The 18,523-nt window shown below is 47.5% G+C and overlaps 1 protein-coding gene across 1 annotated transcript in view; it reads left to right on the forward strand.

Annotated features, from left to right (window-relative positions):
* The window catches only part of PIK3C2B (phosphatidylinositol-4-phosphate 3-kinase catalytic subunit type 2 beta), a 397,956-nt gene that overhangs the window by 327,285 nt on the left and 52,148 nt on the right, over positions 1-18,523 (forward strand). Inside the window, exon 25 of the mRNA XM_086923460.1 lies at positions 14,071-14,227. Within this exon, the coding sequence (XP_086779586.1) occupies positions 14,071-14,227 (157 nt within the window). The remainder of the gene's footprint in view (positions 1-14,070; positions 14,228-18,523) is intronic.

Below are 18,523 nucleotides of genomic sequence, written 5' to 3' on the forward strand. Positions count from 1 at the left end.
TTAACCGGTTTGAACTATGAAATGCATAGAGCACCTTGTGTGCCCCAGGCAGTGTCTGAAAAGCATTCACTGAATGCAACCCACCCTGCTCCAATACACTAAAGTCTGTCTGAGGAGGTACTGGCACCTCCCTGGACAGGAAACCTACTATCCAGGCCTCCCTTGCCGGAGTTTCGTCCAGCAGCAGGAGGGCAGACTCGTGTCTGTGGCAGCAGCATCCATTTTGTGATCCTGGGGCTCTGTTTAACTTTACCGGGTGTACCAGTGTGTACATGTCTTTTTCCTCTAGAAGGGTGGAATGCTACCCCCGCCGGTAGAAATGGCGGGGGGGGGGGGTAGTATATGTTATGGCTATATCATAGAACAGCTATAAGGAGGTATTTCCGAAAGTTGCAGAGGGGCTCAGCTCATGCTAGGGCACCCTCCCACACAAAACCAAGCACTCTGCCTTCAGGATTGTCAAGGCCTGCCATAGGAGTGACTTTATAGGTTAATATGTTTCTATATGTAAAGGTAGATAAAGGTATACTATATATAAGTAAGGGGTGCTTACACCACCTTACCCAGGCTGCAAGTTCAGACCTGTGGTGCCATTTTGGAAGGCTTCCCAGGGGTGGCATAATACATGCTTCAGCCCCTGGTAGGCCTCTGGGGTACCTATGCCCTGGGAACCTAAGGTACTATATACAGGTACTCACAAGGATAACTCAGTAACCAATTCGGTATGTACATAAAGTACATGGAATTAATTTTATAGGGAAAGCAGATAGACTGGGGCCCTGAATAGCAAGATCCCAGTCCAACTGAGTCGAAAACCAGCAAAACACCAGGCAAAAAAAGGGGGTAACCATAAAGTCGGATTCCACCTTCCTACAAACCTAATAAGGCAACTTCTGGCAAAGGTACTATCGGCATCCCAACCATACTGCTGAGCGTTTTGTGTATACCTGTCCAAAAGATATGTATGCCGGGGCATGTCCACGCTAGGTGGGCAAAGTCAGCATGTGTGGAGTTGCATCTCTGACAACAGTGTGACCTAGTAGGATCCATCCTGTGCCCTTTGGTTGGGGTTATGTACATTCTACGTTGAAACTTGAAATGGATCAGCTTGTGGCGGCTGTTGAGGGAAACATTATTCGTGACTGCACAGCAGGCTGCCCATTGCTCGTCCGTTATGGGGTTGCCCAGATCCGACTCCCAGGCGCAGCTTATCTTGTCATCGTTCACTAGCATAATGTCAGCACACGCCTTGTAAAGTCGGGCTATAATATAGACCCCTCTTCTACTGTCTATCACGGTCGTGAGGGGGGAGAAGGAAGCAGGTTCAAGTGGGTATTCCAGGAGCTTAGCCCGCAGTGCGGAGCGTAGTCTCAGTAGGATAAATCTGTCCATGAATGTGACTTCAGGGAAGGCGGACTAGTCGTCCTGGTCGAAAATGTGCCCCCCTGGGTATAAATTCCCTATTTTGGCAGTTTTAAATTTAGCGCAGGTTCTTTGTACCAATTTTTCAGCAGTTATGGGAAGCCATTTAGGAAGCCATTTAGCATTAAGGAGTGGAAGGGCTGAGGGGTAAAGTGTTTAAGTGTTTGTGATGCGTCCTAGCTTAATCCAGGCCCAACTAGTAGTTAAGACTGGCTGTATGTCTTTGGGGTCCCTAGGAATCTCCGTGGGCAGAACGGTGGACAAGGCGTCTGGGAGGACAAAGTCTGATTCCGGATGTAGGAAGGGGATCCTGGCGTCCGGGTGATACCACGCTTGCGAAAAGCTACATTGTGCCGCTAGATAATACAGCTACAAATCTGGGGCTCCATACCCTCCCCTGTTCCAGGGGAGTGTCATCACCTGCCAGCACACCCTGGGCTGTTTGTTTCCCCACACTAGCTTGAGTAAGAGCGAACGGAGCATGCTGAAAAACGTATTTGTGAGTGGGATAGGTATATTCTGAAATAGATATAAAAATGTCAGCAGAACATTCATCTTAATGAGGGCAACCCACCCTGCCATGGATAGTGGGAGCTTAAGCTACGTGTCTACTTGCGTTTCCAGTTTGGAGATGGCCACCCCGTAGTTGCGTCGGATAGTGTGGTGTGTCTCAAGATGTATGTCTACGCCCAAATATTTCACTGAATCTGAGCACCATTCCAGGGGAAACTCTAGATCCCAGTGGGTTGTTCTAGCTGTGAGGGGGAAGATCACTGGTTTAGGCCAGTTTATACCCAGCCCAGAAAACGTGCCAAATCTAAGTATTTCCCTAATAAGGGAGTCTAGGTTAGCCTGGGGGTCACGAACATATAATATGGTGTCGTCCGCGTACAATGAAACCAGTAGCAGGCCTGTGGTGAATTGCAAACCGCTGTGTAGGTGTTTTTCTTGAAAATGTCTGATCAGGGGTGTGAGAAGGTGGCCTGATATGCAGTGCTCACTATTCTAGTGAACACTATGTATCAGTCCAGCAACCCTTATTGATGATTGGTTGTAAGTCAACCTTATAGACCAGCTATCCTAGTAGCATGGATACGAGCAGTCTAAGGCTAAAGACTCGAGAGGGCGTGTTAAGCCAGCTGTTTACCACACATATACCCCTTGAATACCCAGTGAAAGGACACCACACAAGTGTTATGAAAATAAACAGGATATTTATTAAGAATCACAACAGCCCTGTACTCTTTATGAGGACAGGGTACTAAGCACAAAACAAAACTCTTACGAAAATACTTAAGTTAGCACAGTATATACAAATGCCCGTGGGGCACGGAAAACCATATACTCTGAAAGTGGAATGCGAAATTACTAGCAGGTAAGTACAGTACTAATAGGCTTAGGAATCGCTAGGACTTGACTATAGAACCTTCAGATTACTTATAGGAGGCCTAGGGGACTCGGGTGCAGAGTGTGCACTCTCACGCGTGATGCGGGACAAAGTCTATGGTAGCTAGTAATTGCAAAGTTAGTGTTCTCGGGCGAACCCGACCTGGTAGGAGGAAAACGAAAGTGGATTCTGACCCTTGGATAGTGAGGCTATGCTGGGGCACCGAAATGCCGAAGTTACCTAGCCCAGGGGCTGCAGCTGCATAGGTCTCAAAAGACGTCGGGAATCCTCGTAGACGGACCAGGAGCCTGGAAGAAAGAAGTTGCTGGCAGGCGACCAGTGAAGAAAGTTCGATGGATCCAAGCCTGGATTGAAGTAAGATGACACCTGAAAGCAGAGGGGACCAAGTTCGAGACTACTAGCCAGTAGTCAGGTGGCACCAGGAGGGCACCGGATGGTAGTCACCTCGACTAGGTGAGTGGGTGACGCTGTGCTCGCAGATCTCACGGACCAGGAGGCGTTGTCGGCGACCAGGATGGAGGAGCGAGCTGTCCCAAGATGGATGAAGCTGTCGGCGTCGCTGGACCCAGGATTGGGCTACAAAGCCTTGGCAAATTCAAGCCCACGCGGTGGACTCAAAATGGCGTCTGGAGTGGACCAGGAGGGTCCGGGGTGCCTCTCTTGAAGAAGGAAGCAAGGGCCAGTCTGGAGCAACCAGACCAGCAGCAGTGATGTCGTCGGGCGTCGTGAAGAAGGCCACAAGCCAGCCGGCTAGTAGCCACACAGCGCGGTGAGCACGCAAAAGCAGAAGGGCCCCACTCAGATCGTGGAGATGCTGGAGGGCTGATCTTCGGTGCTGGAGCTGCTCAGGGTTGGGGCTTCTCGGACCCCAAAGCACTCACCAGTGGAAGACTCGGTGGGCTTGTTGCAAAGAAGTCGTGCAGTCTTGACCTAAGGAGGCAAACCGGTGGTTTAACGAAAATTTAAAGGAAAAAAAGCTGTCCCTGCGGCGAGCTGAGAGACTGTGGAGAAGGAAGTATTGCCCAGTACAGAAAACGCGCTACCTTGCATTATTGCAGGAATATAAAAAATCCATCTTAGAAGCAAAATCTGCTCACTTCTCTTCCAAAATCTTAGCGTCTGAGAATAAATCGAAAGAAATTTTCAATATCGTTAATGAGTTGGCCTTTTCAGATAGGACCAGCCCCAACCTCCCTCCTACCCAAGCCCTGTGTGATTCTTTGAATCATTACTTTTTGGACAAAATCTCTAAGATCAAGACTAACACCCCCCCCCCCCTCCTCTAGCTATGTTGACCCCCTTCCCCCCTCTGTTCAACCCTGCTTACTTTCGATTCCCCCTCTGACGGAAGAAGTTCTCTTGAGATTACTTCCCAAGGTAAAATCGGGCTCCCCGGCCGACATTTGTCCGGCCCACATCCTTCAACGGATCTACTCAGTCTGCACTCAGCCCCCGATTACCTTCCTTAACAGCTCTCTCGCACAAGGGGTTGTAATTCCCGCCTTAAAATCGGCCTCTATTGTACCTATTTTAAAAAAACCTGGTGTTGACCCATCCTCCCCAACCAACTATCGGCCCATCTCCTTGCTACCCTATTTAGGCAAGGTGCTTGAGCGATATACCACGTCGGTACTCAGTGCTCACGTGGAAGCAACTGGCGGCTTGGCATCTTGTCAAGCGGGATTTCGGCCCAGGCATTCGACGGAAGCCGTTGTGGTGTCGGTCCAGGACGAACTCAGGGAGGGCTTGGACCAGGGCAAACACCAGGCTCTGGTACTCCTCGATCTTTCCGCCGCGTTTGATACGGTGGACCATTCCATCTTGCTTTCACGTATCAGAGCGGCGGGAATCGGGGGCTCAGCCCTGGTCTGGCTTTCGTCCTTCCTGCGGGACCGCACCCAGGCAGTCCGGCTGGGGGATTTCACATCAACTCCCCTCAAGATCACCTGTGGTGTTCCCCAGGGCTCTTCTCTTTCCCCTCTTTTGTTTAATCTGTATATCTACCCTCTCATCTTTGCTCTCCGGCAGCTGGAGGTCACTGTATATAACTATGCAGATGACCTCCAGCTCGTCTTTGATCTTTCTTCCTCTCCTCATTCTATTTCTAATTTTCAAACTGTTATGATTTTTATCAGGGATTGGATGAGCCACAACCATTTGAAGTTGAACCCAGATAAGACCGAGCTGGTTCTCACGGGTGGCTCCTCCAGTCCCTGGACTTCTTCCTTTTGGCCCTCTTCCTTTGGTCCCTCTCCCACTCCCTCCCCTACCGTCAAGACCCTTGGCATAAGAATGAATAACCTCCTCACTCTTCATTCACAAGTTAGCTCTGTCGTCTCTTCTTGTTTTTTCACTCTCCGCACTATTCGCACTGTCTCTCGTTTCTTTTCCCCTCTGGCACTAAAACTAATCATGTCTGCCCTTGTGATCTCCCGGTTGGATTATGCCAATGCCCTATACAACGGCATCCCGGCCTACAGTCTAAGAAAACTCCAGCTAGTGCAGAATCAGGCGGCTCGGCTAGTCTATGGCCTCTCCCGCTCTCATCACTCCACGCCACTTCTAAAGGCTCTACACTGGCTGCCTGTCCGGCAGCGCTCTCTTTTTAAGATGGGCTGTATGGTCTTCCAGTCACGCCAGGGAACTGCCCCTGCTTTTATCTCCGCCCTGTTGAAGGAATATGTTCCTACTAGGGAGCTCCGGTCCTCGTCCCTAGCTCTCCTACAGGTTCCCCGTTTTAAGAGGAAAAAATGGGGTGGGTCCAAATTCTCATTCCTGGCACCCACCTTTTGGAACTCCCTTCCTGCCCATTTACGTCTGGCCAAAGATTACTCTTTCTTTCGTAAGGGCTTGAAGACTTTTTTGTTCAGCCAAGCTTTTCCACTGTGAATTCAATTCTGAATCGATTTCTGTTTATCCCTCTGCTTCTGCAGTCCATGTTCCCAAAAGCGCCAAGAAACCGTCTGGTGAACGTCGCGCTATAGAAATATTTTAAATTCAAATTCAAATTCAATTCTTGGCGATTGTCGGTCCCTCGAGGTCTCGTCGCACTCACGGTTCTCAGCTTTGCTGTAGAGGTGAGTAGAGGTCAGAGGTGCCAGGGAAGCCGGGTCTCGTCGAGCTGGGTCGTCGGATTCGTGAAGAAGGACTTGCAGCAGACCGCAGTGTTCTTAGGATGGTGCCCGCTTGATGCAGGGTGACTACTCCTTAGCCACAAGGGAGAATCTTGAAGAAGGAAATCTTGATGTCTTTCGCAGAAAGTCGTGTCTTGATTCCAAAGATGATCTAATTTGAACAGGGGGCCTGCTCCCATCTTTATACTAAAAAAGGGGGCTGACCCGGTGACTAGGTCCTGCCTATGGGTGGGACTAGGAGGGGGGTGGTTACACCCCTCTCCCATGCCGGACTTCCCCAGGCCAGGGGCTGGTGTGCCCCTGGAACTGGTTCAGACTGGCCTATGCGTAGTGAGCACCGGGGTGCCACTCAGCAGTCACCTTCCTGTAAAGACCTGCCTACCCAGGATACACAAATCCATGTCTGGGACGGTGCTAGCACCGCCCCTGACAGGAAACCCTTTGTCCAGGCTCCCCTCGCTGGAAGGACTCCCAGCTGCAGGGGGTCAGACTCGTGTCTGTGGTGGCAGCATCCATTTTGTGGAGCTGAGGCTTCGTTTAACTTTAACCGGGGTTCACAGTTACATACATGTCGTGTCCCTCTAGAAGGGTGGAATGCTAACCCCGTCGCCAGAATTGGCGAGGGGTTAGTATTCCAATTCGTATGACACCTTACTCGACATGTTTTGATAAAGCAATACCAAAGTTAGCATTTAACCGCGAGGATTATAATGCACTTAAGAGTATATGGTATGCGATATCATGGAACAGCTATTAGGACTTGGTTCCGCAAGCTGCAGACAGGCTCAGCTCATGCCAGAGCACCATCTCACACGATTCCAAGCACTCTGCCTTCAGGATTGTCAAGGCCTGCCATAGGAGTGACTGATAGGAATCTGTGTGTCCATTTTAGGGTTAGGTATAGGTATACTACACCTACAGCAAAGGGTGATTACACGACTTTGCCCCAGCTGTCATGCAGCCAGTTGTGTCAAATTTAGGAGGCCAGCCAGGGGTGGCAAAATACATGCTGCAGCCCCTGGCAGCCCTGGGTACACCTATGCCCTGAGTTACAGGGTCTGATAAGGTGGCCCAGTACCAATTGGTAAATGCACCTAGGGTACATGTTGTAATTTAGAAAGAGAACAGCCAGGCTGTGGGTCTGATTGGCAGGCCCACAGCCAGAGAAAGTCGTAAACCAGTGAAACAAAAGCAAAAAATCTGGGTGATCATAGGATTGCAGACCCTACTCTCCTACAAGGGGGTCCATTGTCAAAATGAAAAGCAGAGGCGAGAGCGGGAAGCCCGGTCTCGTGCCACGTGATAAAGAAAAAGGGGCCGATAGGGTACCGTTCAGTCGGAGCCTGGCAGTGGGTCGACTGTACAATAAGGCTGTAGTGGCGATAAATCTATTGGGCATCCCCATACGCTGCATTATGTACAAAAAAAAGGCCATTCTAGAGAGTCAAAAGCCTTCTCCGTGTTCAGAAGGATCGCCGCGGCGGGGGTATCTGGGTTTATTCTGTGAAGGGTATTAAATAATGTACGTAAGTTAAGAGCGGTGGAGCGATGGGGTACAAAGCCAGATTGTGCGGGTGATATTATAGCCTCCATTAATAAGGAGAGGCGGCAGGCGAGAGCCTTGGCCAAGATCTTGTAGTCAAGATTTTAAAGTGACAAAGGTCGATATGAGCCGCACAATTGGGGATCCTTTCCAGGCTTAGGAAGTAGTATTATGACCTCCTCACGAAGAGTGGGGGGGGGGGGGGGGGGGGTAAAACCTGCCTCTCCAACGCTTCAGCATAGACCTCCAATAAACGGGGGATCAATAAATCTGTGTATGCCTTGTAGAATTCACCAGTGAATCCGTCAAGGCCAGGGGCAGTGGAGGATTTAAGGGCAGAGGTGGCTTCATCAATGCTGTCCTCAGATATGGGGTCCGCAAGGAAGTCTTGCATGAACTTTTCAAGGTACACCAATGCAATTTCTGACAAGTAGACCTCCTGATATGTACGATCTTGCCCTAGTCTGGAGGTGTACAATGCTTTACAGTAGGAAAGGAACTCCCTCTGGATTTCATGTGGGTCAGTGGTTGGTTGTTCAGATGCCGTTTGTAGCTTGGTAATGTATGCCTTCGTGTACTGGGGTCGAACCATTTGGGCCAAGACCCGTCCTGGGCGGTCACCCTCTCCATAGATCTTGGCGTTGTGGTATTTCCCCATAGAGAGGATTTCCCTCTCGTCAGTCTCTCTATTTTCCAAGACTAAAGTCGCCCGTTGTTTGTCTAGGTCCGAGTTCGATGCCTGCAGCGGTCTTCCGTCCAGGGTCCCAAGCTCCGTTTCCAGGCGCGCTAGGTATCCATGAAGGACCCGCAGTACTCCGGCGCTCTTGGAGATGCACACACCTCGCAAGTAAGCCTTAAAACCCTCTTCGACCGAGCCTGTGTTTATGGCAGAGTAGTCTATTGCTTCCCGTATTTCCTGCCGAAAAACATTGTCCTCTAGTGCGTGTTTGGGGAAGCGCCACTGCTTCTCAAACCCCTCCGGCGGGGGATCCCTAGGGATAGTAGAACTGGGGAGTGGTCAGAATAAGTTCTGGGGAGCGTCCGAAGGCTATGAAACCAGTTGGAGATCTCCGGAGTCGCGAGGCCATAATCGATCCTTGTCCATGTGTTGTGGTGGCTAGTGTAATGAGTATATGTAGTATGTCCTGGGTCGCGGGCACAGCCCAAGTCCATCAAGGAAAGCTGGTCACATAAGGAGTTAAAGGCTCGGGTTTAAGATCTGGTGCAGTCGAAGTACTGTCTACGGCAGGGGTCTCCAAACCAGTCCTGGAGGGCCGGATCCATGCCAGATTTTTAGAACTACTACATGTATCTCAATGGGGATATCCCAAAAATCTGGTATGGATACGGCCCTCCAGGACCGGTTTGGAGACCCCTGCTCTACAGTTAGGTTAAGAGCGATGTTAAAATCGCCTCCTTTCAACAGAGACATAGGGCCGATCTGCATTAGCTTAGAGAGCAACGAGAAGTAAAAATCAGGGGAGTCTGTATTGGGGCCATAGACGCAAACCAATGCTATCCTGTGACTTATTAGCGTGCCCACCACTATCCCAAATCTGCCCTCTGGATCACACGCTAGGGTATGGAAGTGAAAAGGGATGCGTTTATGAATGAGAATGCCCGTGCCCCTGGCATAATTACTGTAATTGGCAAAATATCGATGAGGCCCCCAGTTGGCGGCAAAGCGATCTGGGTCACCAGGGGGAAGGTGGGTCTCCTGTAAAAAGGCCACGTCGACTCCATGCCCGAGCAAATAATGGATTACTTGTCTCCGTTTGTCGGTGTCATTCAAACACCGGACATTCCATGTGGCCGGTGTGTGACGTCTGAGGGACCCGAGTTATGACCTATCTGAGCCATGGTGTGAGGTTCGGAAGGAATATGATGTGTAGTACATGTGTGTGTCTGCGAGGCGCTGCCATGTGAATATCTGCGTTAGTCCCAGTGCAAAGCAACAAAAAACAATCCCCTCCCACCACCCCCCACCCAGCCTGCCACATAGTCGGAGAGGCAATACCAACTTTACCCAACCATCGCATTGTACCATGAATAAACTTAGCAACGTGAAGAACCAATAAGTAAGGTACATCCTGTTAACTCCAAAATTATGAGGTGAACACCCATGGGGGGGGGGGAGGCGGGCGGGCGGTCACTCTCCAACGGCATGGCAACATATGAAATATACAATGCACAATAAACCAGATCCCAATATGAACAATAAACACTCAAATGGGCGGCCTATCTCCACAAAGGACAGATCAAACAATCAGCCAGGACCCGAGCCAGAGAACAGGTCCATGCTTGCATCTGATCCACTGCGCGGAGGGGAAAGTCTGTCTCTTGCCGAGGATTGTTTGCTGTTCTGTTTAAGTACGGCAGAACTCCTGCACCTCTGTGAGATTCTCGAAGAACCGGGCTCGACCATTGATCTCCACCCTCAGTCTGGCCTGGTATAACATTCCGTATTTTAGCCCCAGGGTCCTGAGGGTTGCCTTTACTCCTAGATATTTCCTCCTGGCTCTTGAACCATGACTGTAAAGTTGTGGTACAGAGACGTTTTGGAGCCCTGCCATAATGTTTCGCCGTGCTCGCGAGCTAGTTGCAGCGCAGTATCTCTGTCTCTAAAGTTCGTTACTCTAGCGATGATGGGTCTAGGCTGGCAGCCCGTGTTGGGGCTAGGGCCTAGCAATCTGTGGGCACGTTCTACCACAAATCCCAGGGTGAAAGCTTCCCTTCCAAACATATTAATCAGGATTGTCTCTACTAGGGTGTCCATGAGACCCGCAGCTGTAGATTCAGGAACCCCTAAAATGCGGACATTGTTGCGGCGACTACACGCCTCCAAATCCTCATTCTTTTATTGCGACCTCCTTGAGAATACGGTCCATGCGGTAGAGCCTTTTCAGAGATTACGCCATCCCGTCCTCTAGATTTGAAGTGCGGGATTCCACTACATCAAGGCGTCTGTCATGCACCGTGATCTTTGAGCCAAGGTCCGCCATAGGTTTATCCAGCGTGTCAAAGCACACATCTAGGGCCTTGAAACCCGCCCTCATTTCCTGTAGTAACGGGCCCAGTTGAACTGAGGTTTCATCCGGAATAGCGGAGGACTTCCCGCCTTCTGCCATGTTGCTGGGTGGGACTGCGATGGTCTCTGCAAAGTTCTCAAACCGGAGTAATCGCTGCTTAGGGTCCTTGCGGCCCATGCCACTGCAGCGCAGGAGAATAGGTAAGAGGGCTGTAGGGATAGCCGCTGGCTTTGAGTCAGGAAGGATGTCAAGGTCGGGGCACTGGTGAGCCAGTTAGGCGACAGGAGAGCCGATCTAGTTCTGCCTAGATGTCCGCTTGGCGGAGAAGTCCGGGTCGTGCCTGATGAGGATTGCTAGGAGCCCCAGTCTCTGGCGTCAGCGCTGATGAATCTGTGCATGGACAGGCTGTGAGAGGTAGGACTCGAGTCAGGAAGGACGTCAAGGTCGGGGCACTGGTGAGCCAGTTAGGCGACAGGAGAGCCGATCTAGTTCTGCCTAGATGTCCGCTTTGCGGAGAGGCCCGGGTCGTGCCTGATGAGGATTGCTAAGAGCCCCAGTCTCAGGCGTCAGTGCTGGTGAATCTGTGCAGGGACAGGCTGTGAGAGGTAGGACTTGAGTCTGTGCCTGACGCAGGTGAGGAGGGACAATTTTCAGTGGCTGTGGACCGCTCTTCAAGTTGCAGTAATTTTGGGCTCACACTTGCTGCTTTACTACAGTGCAGAGGGACCACAGATGAATTTCGCACTGAGGGAGGGGGGCACGCGGGTAAGCCCCTGGTGCCAACACACTATGGAAATGACGCCCTCTGAAGCGCCAGCCCAATGGGGACTGCAGGGGTCTGGAGCAAGGCCCAAAGAGGGAAGTGCGATCAGGCCCTGACCCTGCTCGCACCAGTACAGGCTGTTTTCAGGTCTCTCTATGCGGGCGGCCAAACAGGCTTCCCGCAAGGGGGGAGGGGGCGCTTAGTGCTCCTCAAGTGTGTGGCCTCGAGGTGGACATGGGCCGAACCAGCGACTTACCGCACCACCGCAACCTGGGTCAGCACCTCCCAGCTACTCCGCCGCTCCTCCTCACTGCCACTGATTCGCTGCCCTCTTGCGTCCAGTGACGGATCTCCGTTTCTTGTTTTTTTACACCCAAATCGCAGCTCATCCCGACACCCCTCGGCGGATGAACATGCCAAAGCGTTTCAGGCACTGACTCCAGGCAGCAGAGTAGTTTTCAGCCACTGTAGGAACTGGGAAAGGGCCAATTAGTCTCATCTGCCGGGAGAGAGTCCGCACCGTGCGACCATTTTGATCCACGGCCTGGCCACGCCCGCCTCAACATTCATGATTAACTGTCTATTGTTGCTGAAGAGTAAGGATGCCATAACAGGCACCCCAGGTTTCCTGGAAGGGGTTCAGATGGCAACCAGATGGTAACAATAGTTTGTAACAATCGCGAGAGGCAGAGATAGTTGCATACAAATCAATGGAAGATGCAGCTCTGGAGAACAATTGTTGGAATTAAGGTCCTCTGTGTGTCTTGGTAAAGCTGTGCCGCCATGCCCTGTGTGTTTTCTACCATTACGTTCGTTCTAATGGGATGACCCAGTAAACCTCTGCATCTGTTTAAGACCGAAATGAATTAAAGGTCAATTGGAAGAACTAATCAACAGCATCATAAGGAAACAGAAAACACAACCTGTGAAAATGATTACTGCACTATATAAGTATTTTTAGCGCAAGTACAGGAAAATTTCTATGATCAATAGACTTAAAGTTGCTCGATAAGATGTAAACAGTGTGACATCCGTGCTTGTGCAGAGTGAAGGGTAAAGTGACTATAAAATGCAATAAAATATAGAACAACGCAGTTCTTAAGCAGTTTGCAAGCTGTTTTTCCAAACAAAATAAAGAAATCCTCATCCGGAGAGGCATCTAGAGATTTGTTAGCGGTCCAGTGGAGATTTTAGCTTTAATACAGACATTTATTATTGTTGTCGTTTCAACCCAGATAGTCATGGGTGCTTGAAAACATCAATGGGTCTTCATCAGGACGTGCAGGAGGGGCAACCTGGAGTTGCATGAAAGACCCTTTCCATGGAGGAGGTCGAATGAAAGGTGGAAAGGCGGCAAGCCTGCTAGTCTTAGCTGGGTTCCAAGGCAATAAATGAATTTCACTGATGCAATGTTGACCCTTCAAAACATTGAATGTAAAATAAGCCAGTAGGGGATGCGTTTGCCATTCCAAAATATTTTGAGGAATAAGCGCTTGCCCAGCCAGTTGGATGCTTCAACTGCCAGCCTTTAATTCATTTTAGTGTTATTTGTGATTAGCTACTGACAAGATTTTTGCTGTATGTTTTCTAGTCAACCCTATATTTTTCCCCTGGTAAACCTTATAAGTAGCCATTCATTTAAAGGCACTTCAGGGTAGGCTCTGCTGAGAAGGATCACATAAAGTGAACCCTCATCCAGAGGGAGGGTTCCCCCTGCCTCTTTTTCCTGGTTTATTAAGCGAGTTCGTTTTTTGGTGGTGGCACTACCCTTTTTTTCTCCTACCCATGTTAGGGGCAACCGGAGACTGAATGGGGATCCTTGCCTTTCTTCGGGTGTGTGGGTAATTTGGTTGCTGTATGAGACAGTTTCATCGTAAGCAAGTGATGGATAAGATCCATTTAGACACCATGTACGTGGTGCATAAGATGGTTGTTCTCTTGCAAGCTGGCTTTGTCCAGGGTAGAATGACTGCCTGTACATCCCCATATGAAGGACCTCCTTTCCTAATCTTTTTTAGCTGTGTCCTGCAGTGGTGTAGTTGGACATATTGCCACCTGGGGCGGCACCTACATTTGTCGCCCGGGTGCAGGTAAGAGTAGAGGGGATGGTGGTAGTTGACAGACATGACTCCCGCCGCCCCCAAAAACAATGCCACCCAGGGCAGTGCCGCCCCCGTGCCCCCTTCTCCCACCTACGCCACTAGCTTGGTGGAAGAGAGCTATCGGTGACAGTGTCTAATTTGAGCCGTTTTTTTCTGGTGCTCTGCACCGGCTCCAAAATGTCAACACAGGCAATTATGACGGTCTGCCATTTGATGGCGCATTTTCTCTAATTTAGAGATGCGCACTGTAACAGTTGTTTATTATTACCATATTACCATACACAAAAAAGTGACTTAATACCCACAGTCCAAGTCATTTCTACAGCTAAGGGGATCTGCAATAGTCTGAATTGTCACACTTGTAGAACTGTGATGGTTAGTAATTGTGTTGGTACTGTCATTGGCAGCAATTATCCTATTTTAAGAATCTTATTTATGTTTTATGGGCATATGTCATAATAAAGTTATTATAATTCTCCTTTGTAGTGCCTATTTTTCATCCTATAATACCATCCGTCTATTCAATCTCCTATTCTCTATGCCCTCTCTCAATGCTCTTCTCCTCGCTCATTATCTTTTCCAGTTTTCTGTTTTGCAGAAGTTTTCGCCTGCCTTTCCAGCACTGCATCATTTTCTTGCTTACCATGCTCTCTTCCCTCTCTTTTGCAGGGACCGGGCGCCATTTGTCTTCACTTCAGACATGGCATATGTCATCAATGGGGGTGACAAACCCTCTAGCAGATTCCATGACTTTGTGGACCTTTGCTGCCAGGCCTACAATCTGATCCGGAAGCACACACACCTATTTCTAAACCTCCTCGGGCTGGTGAGTGGCTAGAATGTTAACTAGGCAGTGACATGAGAAATGTAAAATCTTAAGGTTGGAATGAGTTGATATGAAATGAGAGAAGGAAGAGTGGTTAGAGGGTGCTGAGCAAAGCTGGAGGCAACTTGTGAAGTAAATAAGACATCCTCTACTTTAAAGTTTTCAGTTTATCTTTACATAAATTGACAAAGCGGTTTGGATCCAAACATACGCAAAACCCTTATCTTGGACATGAAATTTCAAACGATGGCTTAAGGCTGCCTAAGAAAAGCATTCTCAGAGCAGGAAAGATGAACAAAGATTAGGTAAAAACATACTTGGAGTTAGTGGAGTATTGCTCTAAATTTGTTGTGAACTTTACTAAGCTTGTAGAGCCTCTTCCGAGCAGGCCTCAGTCATAAAAATGTTACTTGACCTTCAGGTCGAGTCACTTGAATAATCTACTCAACCTAACTGTAATGCGCTTGACACGTAAACTGGTCTCAAATTGTGTTGGCAAATATTTTATTTTACACAGCTGCCTTTTTCTTCATTCTGACATATGAGTGCACCGTAGAATTTGTGAGTTCAGCATTTCTGCTGTAAAAAACAAAACTTTTGTTTGATTAAATAGACTAAACGTTTGCTCCATGTGAAGTAAGAATCTAGTCCACATATAGGGATCACATGACTCCTGACTTGGCTCTGTTTACTAATAGCATTTGCTTCAGGGCAGGAGTGTTTCTCAGTTCATGTTTAAAAACTCGATTTTAATAAATATATTACTAAAGCATGATGTGGTAGCATACTGTCATGTCCAGACAGTCCATTATCAAGAAATGGCCAAAAACCATCCCACTACCTTGCAGCTTTGCTGATAAAACTAGATCGTGTATTAACAATAATCTTTGAAAATAGGGTTTCAGAAAACATATTTATCATTGTCACATCACCAAGTAAAGTGTTCTGATTTGTTTTTCATCCTATTAAAATATTTTTTTCATCACACATAAGTACAAAAAAATAGCTTTCACAACTACTGAAATATATTTTTAAATGTTTGTACAATTGTTGTATAAGCTATTTAAATGTGTGGTTGAAAAAACCTTATACCATACAGCCTTTCTTTTCTCACTTTGTGTACAGCAAGTCACAGAGTTCACTTTACAAAATCCTGGAACTCTGCAGTCAGAGAAGGAAAAGTAATTGTAAACTGACTTCCAACCTCTGTCTATGAACACAGAGCAAATGTGACAAGATAAAAACAAGATTTGAAGGCATCTTTATTGCTCCTTCACTTTCTGGGTGAACAGAAAACCTGTTCTTTGTCAGCTCAACCTGATAAAATCTGACTCACCATAGTGAGTGGGTGAATAGATGTTTCAAGGCCTGCCGAGTAGTATGAACGAGAACTATGTTTTTGAGTGGGACTGCAAATGTAAAAATGCTTTCGCGAAAATGAAGGAAGGTATTTTGCAACCCCTAACACTGACATCAACAAAAAAGTATATTCCAGAGAATGCTAGCAATGTAGTAATTGGAACTGTTCTGTCACAAATTAAAGACTGACACGAATTTGTAATAGAATTCGCATCAAGACATCTGCAAGGTGCAGAACCTTTTTACTCTGATAGATTGAGGAGCTCTAGCTGGTTGCTGGGGTATTGAGTATTTTAAATACTTCATCTTGGGACTGCCCTTCAGATTTAGGGCTGATCACAAACCACTGATACACTTGTTTAAAGGTGAGAAGGGTTTAGAAGGAATTGTAATGCAGAGAATATCAAGGTGGATTTTATCTGTCAGGAAGTATACTTTTGAAATGGAGTACATTAATGGTTTGAAGAATATTGTGTAAGATTGTTTTTAAAGATTGCCAGTAGTTGAAATTGAGTGGACCTTGGCAATGAATGTGGAACCGAGGCTGGATGGTCAGGAAGAAGTGGCATTGAAGAAAGAGGAATGGGAAATAGCTATGAAGGAAGATTCTTTGCTGAGGATGACAAAAGAATGTGTAAGATGGATGGAGTATTGAGATGCGTCAGAACAGAGAGATCAACACTTGTTTCAAGGTGAGGGATAAATTGAGCCACTGTGAGCAAAAGGTAATTGGAAGGCTGCAAATATTTCTGCCAGTAAATTTCAGTAAACCTATTGGTCAGATAGCATAGGAGGGGTATTCACGTCGAACATGACTAAAAGCAGAGTAAGACAGTCATGTTGGTGGCCCACGATGCATAATACAATGGAAGATCTGGCTGTGTGCTAATAGTGACAAAACAAAATGGGTGAGGCAACCTCCTTTAGGATGTACAGAACTACCTGTAAGAACTTTGGAGCAAATAGATATCAAGAGTGTGATTAAGATCCTAGGAGAGATCTTCACGGAAGCAGGAATTCCTAAGTCCTTAGTTTTCGAGAATGGAGTGCTGTTTGTTTCCAGGAGTGTGATGGATTTTGTTTGTCAGAATGGGAACTGTGCATGAGAGGGTGGCCCTATTCAGGCCTCCAGCTAGTTGTTTGGTGTAAAGAATTAACGTTTAGTCTTACAGAATATTCAAGTGACTTTTGCTGATGGCCTTCCTGAGGAAATTAGCTGGGGCACATAAAACCCCCCATTCAATGATAGGGTGTTCCCATTTGTATCTCAAAGGTAAAGAGCCCAGCAGAAAGGAAATCTCTGCATGGTTAAAGAGTAGGGATTGTGTTTTTGTTGATCGTGAAACAATTAAAGAGTCATTAAGGTGCAAGTAATAACGTGCAATATTATGAGATTAAGAAAAGGGTGAAGAATATGAATATGGAAGTTGATGACTAAGTTGGCATGGCCAGGAAGGAATACAGCTAGATTTATCAGCCTTTCATGGCAAAGTGTGGTAGCATTGTAGGATGGATCAGTATGGAGTCCAGGAATTGTCGCCAATCCTTGAAGTGTGATGGGTGATTATGATAAGTAAAGCTTCTGTTATACCTTGTCATATCTTAGGTGTTTATTTCTTGTATGTATTTTTCTAGACTAATGTGTATAGGGTATTTTCCATTTATTAAGGGAAGGAGATATGTAGAGTGGATAGAATGTTAACTATGCAATGACACTGGGAATGTAGAATCTATTAATATGAAATGAGAAGAAAGAGTAGTTGGAGGGAGCTGAGTGAAGCTGGAGGCAACGTGTGAGGAAAGTAAGACTTCATCTTCTTTTAAGTCGTCAGTGCACCTTTACAGTGAATTAACATGTATAATTGAATTATCTCTTGCTTCACACAATTCGCTGCCACTTTACTCCTCCTTGAATTAGAATGTATTTTAACATTTTATTGGTTTTGTTTTTTGAAGTTTGAACAACTATGTACATGGGCTATAGGTGTAAACCATTCAGTTTCCTAAAAACATTTTGCTGATGATAGTGTTGTCGGGGGGGGGGGTGGAACGCCTGCAAAGAATTTGTCCAACACAAATCTTTCACCATAGCCCCTACTGGGGCTAGTGAGGTACTTTGTATAATGGTAGCAAAAGGTTCTGAACGTTTTGACGTCTGCCTCTGCTCCAGTCGCACCAACTTTGGAACCAATCCTGCTGCCCATTTCGAATCTGGAGCCGAGGTCTGCCTGAACTTGGTCAATGTCTGTTCTGAAATGATGAGGACTCCCAGGAATAGCCACAACCTTCTCAACAGTACTACCAGAGGCTAGAGGCTCATGATGAAGATGATGCAGAGGAGGCAGATAATTTACTCTCACCTCATTACACTAATGTAGATAAGGACTTGGGTTTGCAAAGCTGGTGGCCTCTGCGACCGAGTTATAAATAAAAAATAAAATAAAAAGTCAATTTATAACGCGCCTGGTTACACGCAACAATGTGTCCCCAACTGGGACCCCTACAGAGAGCACCTCTTTTGCAGATGTCTGCAGCAAGCAGAAATATTGGACCCATCAGTTGCCCACAGTAGAAACCAATGCTGTGTCTGCGACTTTAAAGCTTTTGCAGCCCTTTATTGAAGCTCCACAGAAGCTTTGATGGCAACCTTGCACTCCGATCTTCCCATGAGACCCTCTATAGCCAGGAGTAAGTGGCCTGCCTCTGTGGACCCTGGCTTTCTGACCCAACACAGACTCTTGAGAGCTTGGTGGTTCTGGCCTTATGCCAAACATGGTCAAATCTACTGTGTTCTCCACTGCCCTGTCAGGCAGATAATTAGAATGCAGTGACGCGTTTGTAAAGGGTTTCTCATCTGCCAGTTTGGCATTGAGATCCCTGTATGCTGTCTGTCTGCTAAGGCCCTATATACACACCACACCCTTTGGCTAGTGAGAT

Source organism: Lissotriton vulgaris, chromosome 5 (genome assembly GCF_964263255.1).
Source record: "Lissotriton vulgaris chromosome 5, aLisVul1.2, whole genome shotgun sequence".
NCBI lineage: Eukaryota > Metazoa > Chordata > Amphibia > Caudata > Salamandridae > Lissotriton > Lissotriton vulgaris.